Raw genomic sequence first — 16,798 nt, 5'->3', positions numbered from 1 at the left:
CATTCCGTGATGGCGTAGAGGTTTTTGCATGGCCTGGTGCTAGCTGATTAACTCCCTCCCCATCCAGGAAAAAACATAGCCCATGTTTGGCAGAGTTGTAAAAGGGACAGGCCTAAGGGTCTTCAGGAAGCTAGAGTTCAAAGTACCAGGCCATTTGTAATCCTGCAGTTTAGTCTCTTACCTCAAGCTGGGGAAAGTTTGTTGGAACTGGGCCTGGTCTGACTTTTTTTCAATCTTCAGTCACTTTGGGAGCTCAGGGGTAAACATATATTCAGGTGGTTGGAACCTTTGTTTAACAGATCTAGTATCAGCCAGTGTAGATGGGGGTATATTCTGGCCCTTTAGGAATAACCCAAAACTGGATCCAGTCCTCTAGAATAGAAGTGCCCACAACTGATGTATGGTTCACATATAAGGTGGTCTGGGATCAATGACATCAGAAATGACTTGGGTTGGGATGTGAAAAGAACTGAATTTACTTAAAAAGAGGCATCTTCTGCCCTTGAATAGCTTACAGTTTAACTGGTAATTATAACCTGTACATATATAGGAATATACAAAATAGATATAGATATAGACTATAGATATAGGTATAATAAAATATAAAATATGTAATATATAGATTATATTTCTATATATAGATATAATATAATATATAAATATAGATGAAATAATTTGGGGAGAAAAACATTTATTAGTGTGAGTGACTTAGGGAAGAGTAGGTCAGGAAAGGCAGGTGACATTTAAATAGAACCTTGAAGGAAACTAGGGATTCTAAGAAGTTCATTTGAGGAGAAAAGTATATTCTAGGCAAGGGACACAGCCAGAGCAAAGGCTTGGTAGGAGATTGAATACTGTTTATGAGGAACACCCCAAAAGTCCAGTTTCGCTAAACTCTAGAGTGCAAGAGCAGGAATTACGTGTAATGAGGCCAAAAGGGTAAGTTAGGGCTGGGTGATAAAGGGCTTTTGTTTATTCAAACATTTACTCAAACATTTCAGGCATCAACCAAGAAAAAATGTAAGGAGATATTTAGGGGGCAGGAGTATGGATCTCTATTTAAAGCAGCCAAAATCACACTAAGTAGGCAACTGACTATTCTTCCTAAGAGGAAATGAGGTCAGCGCTATTGTGTGCATTGTCAGACAATCTTTTGGTTTATAACTGCACATTTTTTCCTTTTAAAAATATTTTTCAAGTAATTTGTTGATTTCACTCATTGTCAGTTTCTTCCTGTTGGATCTGGAGTAGTCCTTTTTTTTTTTTTTACCTTTGACTTTGGAACTGTCCCATGGAAAGAAACACTCTTGTCCCATGTTGTTGCAAGCCAGAGTTCTATATAACAAGAAGTCATACTTCTAGGGTCATACTTTTTAGGGTGTTCTTAAAATACAAGGGTACTGAAGGGTAATTTGTAAGTTCAAGAATACCAATATTGAATATTTTATTGTGGTTGTTGAGTCATTTTAGTCATGTCAAATTCTGTGACCTTGTGCAGTTTTCTTGGCAAAGAAACTGGAGTAATGTACCATTTCCTTCTCTAGCTCATTTTGCAGATGAGGAAACTGAGGCAAAGGGGGTTAAGTGACTTGCCCAGGATCACAGAGCTAGTAAGTGTCTGAAGTCAAATTCATTGAGATGAGTCCTTGTGAATCCTTACTTTTCTTCAAAGCCCAGAACTCCTACAGGCCTTTTCAGATTCCACAATTGGTAGTGCTATCTCTTGAAATTACTTTGTATTATTTTGTTTGTTTTATTCCTCTGAAACACATGTTGTATTTCTTCGGTAGAATGCCAGGTCTCTGAGGACAGCATCTGTTGCATTTCTGTCTGTATTCACAGCATTTAGCACAGTTCTTGGCAGAGGAGGCACTTAAATAAATGCTTGTTTACTTGGATTGAAGATATTACCTAGTGTCCTTTCTTTCTTTTTCCTGCAGGATTTTACAATGACTCTCTACCTGAGGCATTATTGGAAGGATGAACGCCTCTCATTTCCCAGTACCACTAACAAGAGCATGACATTTGATGGGAGGCTCGTGAAGAAAATTTGGGTCCCTGATGTCTTCTTTGTTCATTCCAAAAGGTCATTCACTCATGACACTACAACTGATAACATCATGCTCAGGGTATTCCCAGATGGTCATGTTCTTTACAGCATGAGGTAAGGCACCCATCCAAGTGTGTTTTTCCCACAAGTACCATCTGGAGATCTGCGTAGGTGCTGTGGCCTTCAAGCTATTACAGTCCTGCTGAGGTGATCAGCAACATCTCGTGGTTAGAGAACTGGCCAGATTTCAGAGAAAAGTCATGCGAGCCAAAGGGGTTTCTGGAGAAGCCAGAGAGATGCAGACTAGAGAAATGAACTTGTTCAAGGAGAGTTGAATCAATCTGTGCAAAGTTATTAAAGTCCATAATGTATACTTGACTATTTCTATCTTCTCCCATCTTTCTGCTAGATAAGGGGTAGACTGGAGGAGGGAAGGAGGAATGGGTTTGGGATATTGCCTTTTCTTCAGTTATTACTTTCTCCTCCTTACCCCTTTCTCTCTGAATATTTAATTAGCCACACACGTTGTTATAACACTTAGCTCATTTTTTTAGCACAGGGACAATATAGAGGCCCTCAAGTCTATGTGGTCCCTTTCTCTATTTTATGGAGTTTATTTCAAAAGAAAAAAATATGATAATTACAATAGCTTAGAATGGGCAAATTTCCTAACATTCAGACAGAGTTTTGGCTCTTTGTCGTGACTTAAATTTTTGCTTATCTCTAGTTAACTATTGGCCTTTTTATGTTTAAGGGGAAAAGGAATCAGGAAATAAGGAATGTTGAGGAAAATAAATAGCAGAGTAAACTATGATAGCCTATCTCCATTCTTTTGAAATTGCAGTTATGGAGAACAAGTCTATCTTCTCCTCCCTTTGGTGCCATTTTTGGAGTCAGAGTGCCAAGTTGGAGAGACCATTGTTGTGAACAACTGGCACTTTTCACAGGTTAAACGTAGCAGGTATTCAGAGAATTCTGGGAGCACCAGGCAGATCCCGAGGCAAACTATCCCTGCAGGTGCATGGTGTAGCTTTTCTTTAGCCTTCTATTTAGGGAGAAGTAGGATTGCGTAGTGGATAGTGTGCTAGCTAAGTAGTAATGGACTGGGAAAGATCTGGGTTCAGAGCCTAAGTCTGAGACTTATTAGCTTTGTGACCCTAAGCAGGTCACTTAATAGCTAAACTGCCTAATGCTTAGCTTTGAAATCATGGGCTCAACATAGATCCTAATTTTCATTCTGTGACTAAGCAGAAATAAGAGGATGAAAAGTGTTAAATCCATGTCTTATGAGGATCAAGTGAAGGACCTGGGAAGGTTTAGCAGGAGGATGAGAAGACTAAGGAGGCATTGCATAGCTGGTAAGCATTTGAAGGCCTCTTGTGTGGAGGAAGGATTAGATTTACTCTGTTTAATTGCTGAGTAGAAAATGCAAAGGGGCAAATTTAAATTTAATACAACTAAAAACTTCTTAACAATTTTTTATTAGTTATGTATAACTCTGTGTGACCCAATTTTGCACTTTATTGAAAAAGATATTAGAGTGATTTTTCCTTCTTCAGCTCACTTCACAGATGAGGAAATGAGGTGAACAGGGTTAAGTGACTTGTCCCATGTCACACAGCTAGTTAAGTGTCTGAGGCCAGATTTGAATTCAGAAGACCTGGTATTCTATCCACTGTACCACCCAGCTGTCCCCTTCTTAAGAATTAAACCAGGTGAAAAGTAGAATGGGCTCCTTTGAAAAAATGGTGGATTCCCTCTTCTTAGAAGTCTTCAATAAGAAGACCTCTATAATATACACAGAATGTATGATGTAGTGGAAATTAGGAGATTTAGGAAACTTTCCTAAAATACAAAGTGTTTTGTGTATGGCACGGCCTTTGAGATCTTATTTCATTTTTAAATTTTGTGATTCTGGGAGAATAAGGAATGTGCATGAGTAAAGCACTTATTCCAAATTACATGTTAAGTTAGTGGTAAAGACCCACAGACCATGGCTAATTATTTCATTAATAGGTTTGTGTATGTGGTTTTAATATTCTTAGGTCTGCAAATCGCTGTAATATATATACTGGGTTTTGAAACCTTTTAAGAAAGTAAGAAAGAAATGGCTTTTCTCTCCCCCCACCCCAATCCTCCTTATTTTTTTCCAGGATAAAAGTTAAAAAACAAAACAAAACAAAATCCCAATTCTCTTTTTTTAAAAATACCTTTTTTTTTTTTTAATTCTCCAGGATTACAGTCACTGCAATGTGCAACATGGACTTCAGTCACTTTCCTTTGGACTCACAGACATGTTCTTTGGAGTTAGAAAGCTGTAAGTGGTCCCCTTATCTTGTATTACAGGCCTTCCTTCACCTTATGACTTCAGTGCCTTTTGAAACTTTTTCGCCACTATCAGTTTAGTGTCACCTGTCAGTAAGAAGCACTTTTTAGTTCAAGATTGGGCTATGTTTTGTGTCTTGTGTAATTCTGATATAAAAACAAATTCCTTTTCTTGTCTGCTCTCTCTCTAAGATGCATACACAGATGAAGATCTGATGTTGTACTGGAAAAATGGGGATGAATCTCTGAAAACAGATGAGAAGATTTCTCTGTCACAGTTTCTGATTCACAAGTTTCACACAACATCCAGACTGGCTTTCTACAGCAGTACAGGTATAATATCTTTGTCCCTGCCTAGAAGGCCATAAGAAAAAGAAATGATTGCCTAGTTTACCTCTGCAAAGCAACATGGAGGTGATATTTCTGCAGTTTGGGATGACTGAGATGTCCTAAAATCTTATTGTTAGCTCTTCCTTGATTGTGGTATTCACTATCACCAGACTAAGCTTAGTCAGCCCTTCCAGGCCTGAGAGCACAAATAAAGTTTGTTAGGAGGAATGAAAGCTAGACCTAGAGGAAAAGAACCTCAGTAAGAAGCCAGACTCTGCCACTTATTACCTTTCCAAGTGACCCTGGGCCAGTCACTAAATTTACCTGTGATTCAGTTTTTTCATCTATAAAATGAGGAGAATTGAAATAGAGCTAAAGTTCCTCCCTTTCAGTCTACTCTAGTGCAGACTCTCATCTCCTCATGTCTTGGTTATTATAATAATCCTGTAGGATTTCTTAAACTTCTTCCACTTGAGACCTCTTTTCTCCTGAAAAATTTTTATGTGATCTCAGGTATATAGATATATAAAATAGACACAAAAATCAAACATTTACTGATGATAAATCATAATTTCATGACTCCCACATGCAGTTAAGAGATCCCCATATGGAATACAACTCACAGGTTAGGAAGCTGGACAAATATCCAGAGAAAGAAAAAGAAGTTTGAATGCAGATTAAAACAGACTGTTTTTTTTTTAATTGCTTTTTCTTTATCATGTTTTTGCCCTTTTGTTCTAATTCTTTTTTTTTCACAACATGACTAATGTGGAAATATGTTTAATATGATTGTTATATAATCTATATCAGATTGATTGCTTCTTGAGGAGGAGAGTAGGAAAAAATGGAAATCATAATCTTATAAATGTCAAAAATTAATAAACAATTTTTTTTAAAAAGAAGCTAGGCAATAGCCTAGTGGTAGGTATGTCTGCCTCAAGTCTTTTTCCATTCCACTCTAACCTTCATTTAGCCCCCAAAGTAGTTACCCTAAAATACAGGTCTAATTATGTCACTTACCACCCTCCTCCCCAATAAATACATACACACACACTAAACTCCAGTGGCTACTTTTTGCCTCCAGGAGCAAATACAAAATGCTGTTTGGCATTCAGAGCTTTTCATAACCTAGTCCCTTCCTACATTTCCATTCTTCTTTCATTTTACTCCCCACCACCCACTCTTCAATCCAATGACACCATCCTCTTAGGTATTCTATAAATAGAATATTATATCCATTTTATAGGATTCCACAGCTAGTAAGTGTCTGAGGTCATACCTGAAGTCAGTTTTTCCTGACTCCAAGCCAAATGCTATACCCATTGTTTTACTTAGTATCCCTCTCCTATTTTATGTAACTTAGTCTCTTTTTATCAACAAAATGGAGATAAAAATATTTGTATTTCCTATTGCACTGAGTTGTTATGAGGCTTAAATAAGGTGATGTTAAATAGCAATAAATTAATTATTAATAAATTATTGATGTAATAATAAATAACATTGAGGTTAACTAATTTAATGAATAAATTGATGTTAATAATAAATAACATAAAATGGTATTTAAAAGTTAGCATAATTATTAAACTTTTAGTAAGTATGTGCTGGTAAATGTTTAACAACTGTCATAGGGAGAAAAAGTGCAAATAACACACTTTTAAGTTTAACCTATATTAGTAACACTTTCTCCAGCACTTTTCCATGTAGACAATCCACAAAACAACAAATCAATTCCTGATTTATAGCATTAGTAAGATACAAATGCTCACATTGAAATTTTAACAATTAAGGTCAGTTTGGTACAAATAGATAGAGCACTGGTCATGGAGTCAAATGTAATTCAAATGTAGTTTCAGACATTTACTTGTTATGTGATCCTGGGCAAATCACGTAATGTTGATTGCCTCTAAAGAAAAAAAGAAAATTTAGCAATTGGGTATCACAAGCTGATCTGAGCTAGCTCTTCCAGCATATTCTAGTTTTGAATGAAAATATTGGTTCCAGAGAAAGTTAAAATATTTATAAATAAAAATAAAATAAAATAAAATAGGCAAAAGCTGTGTAAACATAATCCCCAGTGAAAGTGTGGTGTAGTAGAAAGACCCCTGCATTTGGAGCCAGAGAGCATGGGTTCAAATTCCTGCTTTCTCACTTTCTGCTATAGCATCTTGAGAATGTCCTCTTTCTGAGACTGTTTCCTCATCTGTAAAATGAGGAGTGGAAGCAGGTGGGAATAAACATCCTCTGAAGTCTGTTCCAAGTCTGAATCTATAGTCCCATGACATTTCTAATTAGACTACAATTCACTGAATATTGCTGGACACTGAAGATATGTGAGGACCTCAGAGAACAGAACTACCATTAATGAAACAAAATCTGTCACTTTATCCCAGGTACTCTGGGTCTTTTTTTTTTTTTTTTAATCACTGAATCCATACTTCTACTTTGGAGAAGAATGCAATTAATTGTTCCAAAATTCCCTTTTCACTTTTTCTCTTTAATCTCTTTTTTTTAAATAGAATTCTAAAATATCAAAGTTAAAAGGACTGCAAAGGCCATCTAATCTAAACTGCTCCCATACAGGATTCCTGTCTACCCCGTCCCTCCCAAAGTGGCCATCTAGCCCTCTGAGAATTAATAGATTGAAGGCAGCTATAGTTAGATGCAATGGTTAAAAGCTGACTTGGGGATAAGGAGCAAGGAACAGTTTCTCTTCTTGTCTCCCATCATGATCTCCCAGTTTAATCTTATGTAAAGATGGCTCATCTTCAATGTCTCTCTGTAGCACTTTCACTCTGGTCTATGATACACTTTCCCCATCTATTCATAACAGTACACTTTTGAAATCCCCCACTATAAAATTGTTGGGGGTTTTTATCTTCTCTATTTCGGTAACCTTTCTTTGAGGGTTTTCAGTGGTCTCAAATGCAGTGTGCTTGGTTTGTTTTTCTTTTTAAATAAGTTACTCTGTACCACCCAGATGAGCCTGCCATCACAGTGGTAGCCCAGTAGTTGTTATCTCGATGGCCTTTTTTGGAACACTTGAAACTTATTTTTAAAGTCTCTGGATTTGATACCCATGTTTCTAAGGCAACTATCATTTCTGGCATGTTAGCACTAAGACAAGAGGATCAGGATAGTTCATAAAGGGAACACTCCCTTTCTCCAAGAAAAGGTCCCATGTAAATCCAAGGTTTAGTGAGATTTCATAGAATCACAGAAACCCACAGCCATAAAGGAACAGAAGTCACTGAATCCAATTTATTTCAGTGCTACCTATTCTGGATGAATGGGAAAAAGGGGGAATAATTAGGATGAACTGATTTTATGGAATAAAGGATGAAGGATAAATGTTCCCTAGAATATACCTTGTTCACTTAGTTGCTGGTGTATAATCTCATATTAACCTCCATTCTTTTTTGTTGTATAAGTTTACAATCAGATTGGACTCTTAGTGACTCCTTTTTGGGGTTTTCTTGGCAAAAATACTGGCTAGATTTTCCTTCTCCAGTTCATTTTACAGATGAGGAACTGAAGCAAACAGGGATAAGACTTGCCTAGCTGGATTTGAATGCAAGTCTTCCTGATTCTAGGTCTGGCACACTATCCACTGTGCTCCTAGCTGCTGCCATACTAACTTCCCCTCATTAAAATCACTTCCTATGTTTGAAAGAATACTGTAGCATGCAATTAAAAATATAACTGGAGCACCATCGTTGAGACTTTACTTCAGGCACTGACATCTAGGAGGAAAGTTTATTTCCTTTACTTATATGTTCTTGCTTTTTCAAGCATTTCACTGGCTTCCCCTCCCAGTAATATTAGGTGGGGAAAAGAACTGCCTCATTGACAGTCTTGCACTGCTGGAACTTGGAGAAAGTCATAAGAAAATATGCTAGATATATTTCATCCTCCAACTGAATTTGTTTCAGGTGTTGGAATTCTTAGTTATAATTCTGCTTTCAGTTTGTCTCCACAGTAGACTTGCTACTTTTCCAAAGGAATCTTACATTCTAATCATTTCCCCCTGAATGCACCAGACATATTCCTAGCTCCTAACTTTGCCTTAGTTATGTAATATTCTGCTTTTACTCTTTACTTCTTCAGCTCAAGTCCCTTTCTTTCATGAAGCTTTCCCCATCTGCTTCAGAAGATTCACATCTCCCTTCTCTTAAAGCATTTATTGTCTATAATGCTTAATGGGCAAGGGCTAGACTTGTGATTTCATTATAAATATTATGTAATGAATGTTTAAAGTATTTTATTATAGATATAATGAGGCAATTACATTACAGGCAGTAGATACAGTTTGAAGTCTAAGTTAAATCCAGCCTCAGATACTAATCACTTAACCTCTGTGTGCCTTAATTTCTTCATCTGTAAAAAGGGAAAAATAATAGCATCTATCTTGTAGGGTTGTTGTGAGGATTAAATGAAATAATTATAAAGTGCTTAGCACAGTGCTTAACATATAGTAAGTGCTAGATAAATTATCATAAATGATTCTAAAGTGAGCAAACTCCCTCTACCAGTGCAGGTTGGTACTTTCTCTGCAACTTCTCATTTTACAACGCCGCCTAGAATTCTGAAAGGTTGTTTTGCCCAGGGTCATACAACCAGACAGGAACGTGAATCTTCCTGGCTCTAACGCTGACTTTCTATTCTCAATATCATGTAGTTTCTCTTAATTAATAAGTCTTTAATTGTTTCTTAATTGGTATATAGATTTCTTCCTTAAGCTATTTGAGGGACCATACTTTATCTCATGAGCCCTTAAATGACCAGCCCAGTACTGTTATCAAAAGATTCTCCTAGGGCACAATAGTATTCCATTACTACTTTTCAGCTTGTTCAGTCATTCCTCAATTGATGGGCATTCCCTCAATTTCTAATTTTTTGTTACCACAAAAAGAGCTGCCACAAATACTTTTGTACACATAAGTCTTTTTTTTTCCTTTTTTATGATCTCTTTGAGATACAAACCTAGTAGTGGTATTGCTGGAGCAAAGGATATGTACAGTTTGCTTGCCTTTTGGACATAGTTCCAAATTGTTCTCCAGAATGGCAACCTTCTAATTTTATAAATCCTTTAGGCCCAGGGCATCTCTTCTATCTCCCAGAGCAAGTGTTCTTTTTTACTCTAGAGAGGAAAAAGTTGGAGCAGCAAGTGAAAGTTTCAGAGGAAAAAAAATTCAGCTAAATATAAGGAAACACAGGAGGTTATGGATTCTCTTTTAGTGGCGAATTGTCCACTTGGGGCAGGATGACTGTTCAATGGAAATATTGAAGATTGATTCTTGTTCAGGTATAAAGTAACCTTTGAAGTACCTTCCATCTCTGAGATTCATTGATGTTTGGTGACATTTGTTATTTCTTCATTTTTTTTAGAGAAGGTTTTTTCTGAGTGTCAGATTATGAGTTGGTGATAGAACTAGGATAAAGCCATAATTGTTACTTCTATCAACTCCCCCTACCCTTCTGCAATTTACACATAGATTAAGAGTTTGGCTCTTAATCACTTTGTGAATGAATCAAGTATCAGAATCCAGATTTTTTGACTCTATCTAAGCTAGTTGCACTGGACAGTAGAGATTAACATCCCAATGGTTTGTGATTGTGAGCATGTAGCATTGTTTTCTTTCTTAAACTAACCTGACATCTCTCCAATTTAGCATATCACTTGTTGGTATTATATAGAGTTAGATAATATAGATTGAGTTAATAGATTTATGAAAATCAGTTATGAGTTCATATTAAGAATTGTTTTGACTTCTTTGAAATACCTATATATCTATGTGATTTAATTGATTTAAATCTGTATTAAGCAAATAATTTCTATAGCTTATCAATCTCTGAAATCCTAACTGATGTCAATATTTATGTCTATATCTATATTGAAGTCTAGAATTGAAAATCTATTAGATATATATTTCCACTATAGATATAATTTTCAATAGAATTAAAAAATATATATGTATGCTTCATTCATTCATGAAGCATATGAATATATATTTTAAGAAATCTGTTGAAAGTGAGAGAAAGTGACAGGATATGATAGGAAAGATGACTAGATTTTTTTTGCCTCAACTTATACCTCAATACATTATTTCTTCTGGTTAACAGGGTGGTACAATCGACTGTACATTAACTTCACTTTGCGTCGCCACATCTTCTTCTTCTTGCTTCAAACCTATTTCCCTGCTACTCTGATGGTCATGCTATCCTGGGTATCCTTCTGGATTGATCATAGAGCTGTGCCTGCCAGAGTTTCACTGGGTAAAAGATATTTTAACAAGTTCAGAGTAATGTTGTGAATTAACCACTTATGAAAAACTATGTAAACTCCTCCTCAGAGGCATTTTATGCAGTTTTTGCCAAACTTGTACAAACTGAGTTATGACTCTGATGAGGAAAATAAATGAGAGAAAAAAGTTTAAGGTGTTGTACCTGCCATCCCCTTAGTTATGTACATATCCTTCAAGGGACTATCAGATACCAGATGACTGAAATCAATGAGACAGAAAGAGAATATTCAAATGCAATATTAAAAGCTTTTCAAGTCTAACTCTACATTCTGGAACAGGATCTTCCTGGAACATTTCTAGCAAATGTGAGGCAAACTATTGTTACCTTGGGGAGGTGAAATATATTTGCCACGAAAATGGTCCTGTTGTTGAAGGTTAGATCCTGAGGACTCTGGTAGGGGGAGATAGTGAGGAGAGCATATGGTGAAATTTCCCCAAACTTTATAGAGAACAAGAAGGTGTACTTGTGAATCATGAATCATATTAGTAGTTATGTAAGCAAAATAACATTTAAGCCAAATTTTAATTTTTAATCTTATTTTATTGATTCTTTTTATTGCTTTTATTTCCATTCCATTCCATTTCTTTCTTCTCCTACCCAAAGTTCCATTTTTTGTAATAAGAAAAAGATTTAAGAAGGACAAAAAGTAGTCAAATCAATCAATTCATCAGTTATAGGATGGTATTACCAATATTGCACACCTTTTGTCCTCCACTTCTGCCAAGAGGGTAAAGAGATTAAGACACTTAAAAAAAAAACTTTATGAATTCAATGTCTGAACTAACTTTATGGGTCTTTCCAGGTAGTACAACTGTCCTCACCATGTCTACAATCATCACTGGAGTTAACGCCTCCATGCCTCGAGTCTCCTACATCAAGGCTGTGGACATCTACCTGTGGGTCAGCTTTGTATTTGTGTTCCTCTCCGTGTTGGAATATGCAGCAGTGAACTACCTGACCACTGTGCAGGAGAGGAAGGAGAGGAAGCTTCGAGACAAGGTGAGAAAAAATTTCTTCTGTTTAGTTTGTCCAAGAACAGAAAAGTAGCAAGAATTTATTCCTTGTTTATTTTGTATCAGGCATAGCATTATGTACTGGGGATACAAATATAATAGCAAAAAGAAAGTTCCTGCCCTCAGGGGGCTTAGTTTCTAAAGGGGTAAAATGACACATAAAAGGGATCTCAGAAAGGTTAAGGCAAGGTAGAGAAGGTAATCAGATGAGGTGTTGGTGATAAAATCCAGACAATCACAGCTGAGATGGAACTAAAGCATGGCCAATGAGGGCTCATCCCTAAAATAGAGACCATGAAAGGAACTCACAAATGAGACCAGAGCGCTGGTAAAATAGAGAGATGTTTTAGGATGGGAAGATCCCAAGTGCTTGTAGAAAATCCCTAGGATGAGAAGGCAAAATCTGCAACTATGAGCTAAAAGCATAGTGGGAGAGGGAGGGGGCAACTAGGTTGCACAGTGGATAAAACACCAGCCTAGAAGTCAGGAGGATCTGAGTTCAAATGTGATCTCAGACTCTTAACACTTCCTAGCCGTGTGACCCTGGGCAAGTCACTTAACCCCAATTGCCTCAGCAAAAAGAAAGAAAGAAAGAAAGAAAGAAAGAAAGAAAGAAGAAAGAAAGAAAGAAAGAAAGAAAGAAAGAAAGAAAGAAAGAAAGAAAGAAAGAAAGAAAGAAAGAAAGAAAGAAAGAAAGAAAGAAAGAAAGAAAGAAAAAAATTATAGCTGGGGAGAGAATGGGAAGAAGAGAGATGAAAAGGTCCCAGCTAAAAGAGCCACCACGAGAAGCATTTTAAGAGTTAATCCAACCCTGCTTATCTTCCCCCAATGAAAGAATCATACAATGTGAAAGTCTCTTTGATTTAGAATAATGTGGCCCAAAGAGAAATTCAGGTGCCCTTCTGAGGGTCTTTTGTCCCAATGGTAAGTGTAGAAACTCTGGAGAAAAGACAGATGCCATCTGAGGGATCATCTAAGAGAGCCACAAAACTTTTTGCTTGGAAAATAATTGTAAGATACTTGTTTTATTAAAATAAAACAAATTAGGCTAGTAATATTCATAGACTCATAGGATAATTAGAGCAGGAAATAACCTTAGAGATTATCTAGTATGATCCTCTCATTTTATGAACAAGGAAATTGAAACCCAAAGAAATCATAAATTATAGGATTGAGAGCTACAAAAGGTCGTGTAGATTGACCCTTTTACAGATGAGGAAACTGAGGCCCAGAGAAATTAAGTGACTTGCCCAAAGTGTGATATACATATTATGTCAAAGAGCCAATATTCAAACCTGTATTCTCTGATATCAGATCCAGTGCTAAGACCCACACTACTTTATTATGCAGTTAAACTAGCCAGACAATATTCATTGCTACCAACTAACTTACCATAGTTTAAAACCCCCTAGAGGAGAAACCCATATTTATGAATATAATTATTATGCAAGTCATTCTTGAAAATAAGGAAATGATTTTTATTTACATAGGTGAATTCTAAAAACAATTGAGGCAGTCCATTTTTTCCATGATGCTCTATTTTTACAATTGTCTCTTGAATGTTTTATATATTTTTTGTGACTGTGCTAGATAATTTGAGAGGATAAAAAAGAGAGACAAGCCTTATCCATAGTAATTTTACTTCAACATCTGAATATGTTTTTAACTTTCTGTTTTATACTCTGTGATCATTTTTTGAGTATTCCTGTAGCAAATGCTAATTTTTTTTTTTAGTCTTTAATCTGCTGCATTTCCCAGGATCCTGGGAGCATTTGGTTCTGCTGTCTTCACTGATGTTAAAATGATGTTACTGTAAGAGATAGCATCTGAGAATACATGGGGAAGAAAATAAGCCTGGTAGAGAGAGACTTATTGAGAGGGGTTATCCCCTCATAGACACATATGCAATAATAAACTGAAATGGTCAAATATAAGGTTAGTCATAAGATTATAGGATCAAAAGTGAAAGGTTCAAGGACCCCAATCTAGTTCTTCTAAAAAATATCTTATTTATACCTGTTATTTTTTACATCTCAGTTATTTCTAGAAAGAAACCTCTCCCACTCACATCTGTCAAATGACTTTTTTTCCTTACAACAAAGAAAAATTGTTAACCAAAACCAACACAGTGACTGCATCTGACAGTGTATATAGCATTCTGCGTCCATAGTACTCTACTTATTGAAAGATGCAAGGTGTTTCCTCATCTCTTCTTTGGGGTCAAGAGGGATTTCTCAGTGTTTGCCAGCCCTCTTATTTTACTACTGAGGTAACTTAGGCCAAAGGAATACCTTTGAACATCTAAATTATGTTTCTTGATGATTTCTTGAAAATGTTTAGGGAAAGACATACTCTCTATATCATTTGACTTTTATAAACCTATATAGCTACCCCAGTACAAAGTACTGTGTAGGTCTGAATCCACCCAATAATCCAAACCATTACTCATAAGCCCTCAGCAATGTATTTATTTTTACCAGTCAATCAGAGGAAATTGTTAATTGATTGAAAAGTTATTTATTGAAATGGCATAATAAGAAAAGTAGCAACAAAATATTTCCCTACAAATTTGGGGCACACTGCCCCACAAATAAATGTACCATCGAGGGAAATAATAGACATATATATGCACAGAGGGACACATAGCTAGGGAATATGTATTATAAGAGTACACATATGGAGAAATGCACATGTAAGGAATGCAAGTCCATGTATGTGGAGGGACATACACCCATAGGGAATCTAAGTGACATGGTATTTACTCAGAAGGGGAACTTGTGCCTGTGGTACTGCTGATATTTTCTACTAATGTAATTGTACTGCTCCCAAGCAATCCTGTTTGCCCCTAGTCTCACATGAGTTCAGTCTCTGCCAGATAATTAGTCTCAGAAAGGAATTGCTCCCGGCTGGGTTTACATGGATGCTTCCACTCGGCATCAGTTGCTGCTGGATTTTGCCATGTACAACTCTCCGGGACTTGAGGGTATGGAGCTTCTTTCTGTCTCCTGCTGGAGACCTCAACTAAATCACAAGAAGAATGGTCTCTGCCCATCCTTTTTTTAAAACCCAGAGGTTTTTTTCTTGATGCAGTTCTTTTAGAAAAGGCAGAAACCCTAATACATAGAAGCCATTGGATTTGAGAGGGATGGGGGGAAATCTAGCTAGTATTTTCCCCTAGAAGTAAGTATTTATCTATTTCTCAGAACCTTGATTAGGAATTTCCAGAAGAGTCTTTGCCTTTAGGTGCCAAGCTTTTGGGAATACTGAGCAGCCCTAGCTAGCTAATGCTTTCAGATTTGCATTTACTTTTAAGCTTTATTTCCTGATCATGGAGAATTGTTTTTTTTTTTTTTCAGATACCCCTTTCTAACTTAATGTCAGAAAATCTCTGTAACACATTTCTTAATTTCCAAAGCCAAAACTATTCTCAAGCATCCATTTTAATAGAAGTCTTTCAGCAAACTTCCAAGGAATCCAAGGTTTCCTTGTTTCTTGATTCTAAAATTCTTTTGTTCTCTCCTGTAGATGAATATCGGGGGAAAGATCTTGGAACAAAGCAAAGCCCAGGGAGCAAGGTCATTGTCTCTCTCGAGTCCATGTGTATGTATACCAGCAAGGTCTTTCTTAGTTTTGAGCCTTCTCTACAGATACAAGGAAGGGGTCCACATAGGGAAGTGGAAGGGAGGGTAAGGGAAAATGATTAGTTTAAAAAAAAAAGAAAGAAAAAGCAATAATAAAATGCTTTTAAAATGTCTAGACCCTGGGCAAGTCACTTAACCCTGTTTGCCTCAGTATTGGCATCTGTGAAATTAGCTAGAGAAGAAAATGGCAACTCATTCCAGTGTCTTTGCCAAGAAAATCCTAAATGGGGCTGGGAAAAGTCAGACATGACTGAAAAAATTGAACAAGAAATTCAATTGAACAAGACAAGACTGAAAGAACAATTGAACGAGGCATAAATATAGTATATCGTCAAAGAAAGACAATAGAGACAACCGTAAATATATAAAGCTAATTTTCGTCTTCGCAGAGGATCTGAAAAATTATAGCCATCACATGCTGTTTACTTTAATAAAATGCAATTTCAAATTAAGTAAAAATGAACAGATTGTTATTATCATTTTACATGAAAAACATTGGGTGCATATACCAAATAATCATGGAAATAGAATTAAATTACATTTAAATTATTTGAAATGATTACCTCATCTTCCTGATAACAAAGAAAAGACAAAGGACAATTTGGACACTTGAAGCTATTGTTTTTCTATTTAAGTAAGCATTCACAATATGGATAAGATATTGGATAGTAAGGGACAGCTAGCTGGTCCAGCAAATCGAATGCTGGGCTTAGAATCAGGAAGATTCATCTTCCTTTAAGTTCAAATCTGGCCTCTGACACTATAACTCTGTTAAGTCAGACATGATGAACAACAATAACAACAATAAGAGCAAAAGCAAAGTTCTGCTCAATAAAGAATCAGAGACATGACCTTTGTCTCTTCAGATAATTCTTTTTATGTTCCATCACATCTATTTCTTTTATTCAAAGAATTTTGAACTCTTAGGTTCTGTTGATAGGACCAAGGTCTCTGATTCATACCCAATCAATTGCCAAATCTTGTCAATGTAACCTCCATCTTGTATCTTGTATTCCTTTCTCTCCATTTGACGAGGGGAGCCCCCCAAACTCTTTCTCTTTCTCTCTCTGACTTTGGGAATGAGCCATGAGGTAAAGTACTTGAATTAGAGATTCTCCTTCAACCCTGCCTCAGTG

At 36.4% G+C, this 16,798-nt stretch overlaps 1 protein-coding gene across 2 annotated transcripts in view; it reads left to right on the top strand.

Annotated features, from left to right (window-relative positions):
* LOC127561991 (gamma-aminobutyric acid receptor subunit rho-2) overlaps window positions 1–16,798 on the top strand; it is a 53,352-nt gene that overhangs the window by 29,104 nt on the left and 7,450 nt on the right. The window contains exons 3-8 of one of the 2 annotated variants that reach the window (XM_051997386.1): window positions 1,941–2,164; window positions 4,285–4,367; window positions 4,568–4,708; window positions 10,826–10,978; window positions 11,811–12,007; window positions 15,547–16,067. In XM_051997386.1, coding sequence (XP_051853346.1) covers window positions 1,941–2,164; window positions 4,285–4,367; window positions 4,568–4,708; window positions 10,826–10,978; window positions 11,811–12,007; window positions 15,547–15,711 — 963 coding nt within the window. In that variant the 3' untranslated portion in view covers window positions 15,712–16,067. Of the gene's footprint in view, window positions 1–1,940; window positions 2,165–4,284; window positions 4,368–4,567; window positions 4,709–10,825; window positions 10,979–11,810; window positions 12,008–15,546; window positions 16,068–16,798 lie in introns of those variants that run through there. The other variant, XM_051997387.1, reaches the window with a different exon arrangement.

The sequence above is a fragment of the Antechinus flavipes genome, chromosome 4 (genome assembly GCF_016432865.1).
Source record: "Antechinus flavipes isolate AdamAnt ecotype Samford, QLD, Australia chromosome 4, AdamAnt_v2, whole genome shotgun sequence".
Taxonomy (NCBI): domain Eukaryota; kingdom Metazoa; phylum Chordata; class Mammalia; order Dasyuromorphia; family Dasyuridae; genus Antechinus; species Antechinus flavipes.
This window is presented reverse-complemented; position numbering and strand designations above follow the sequence as displayed.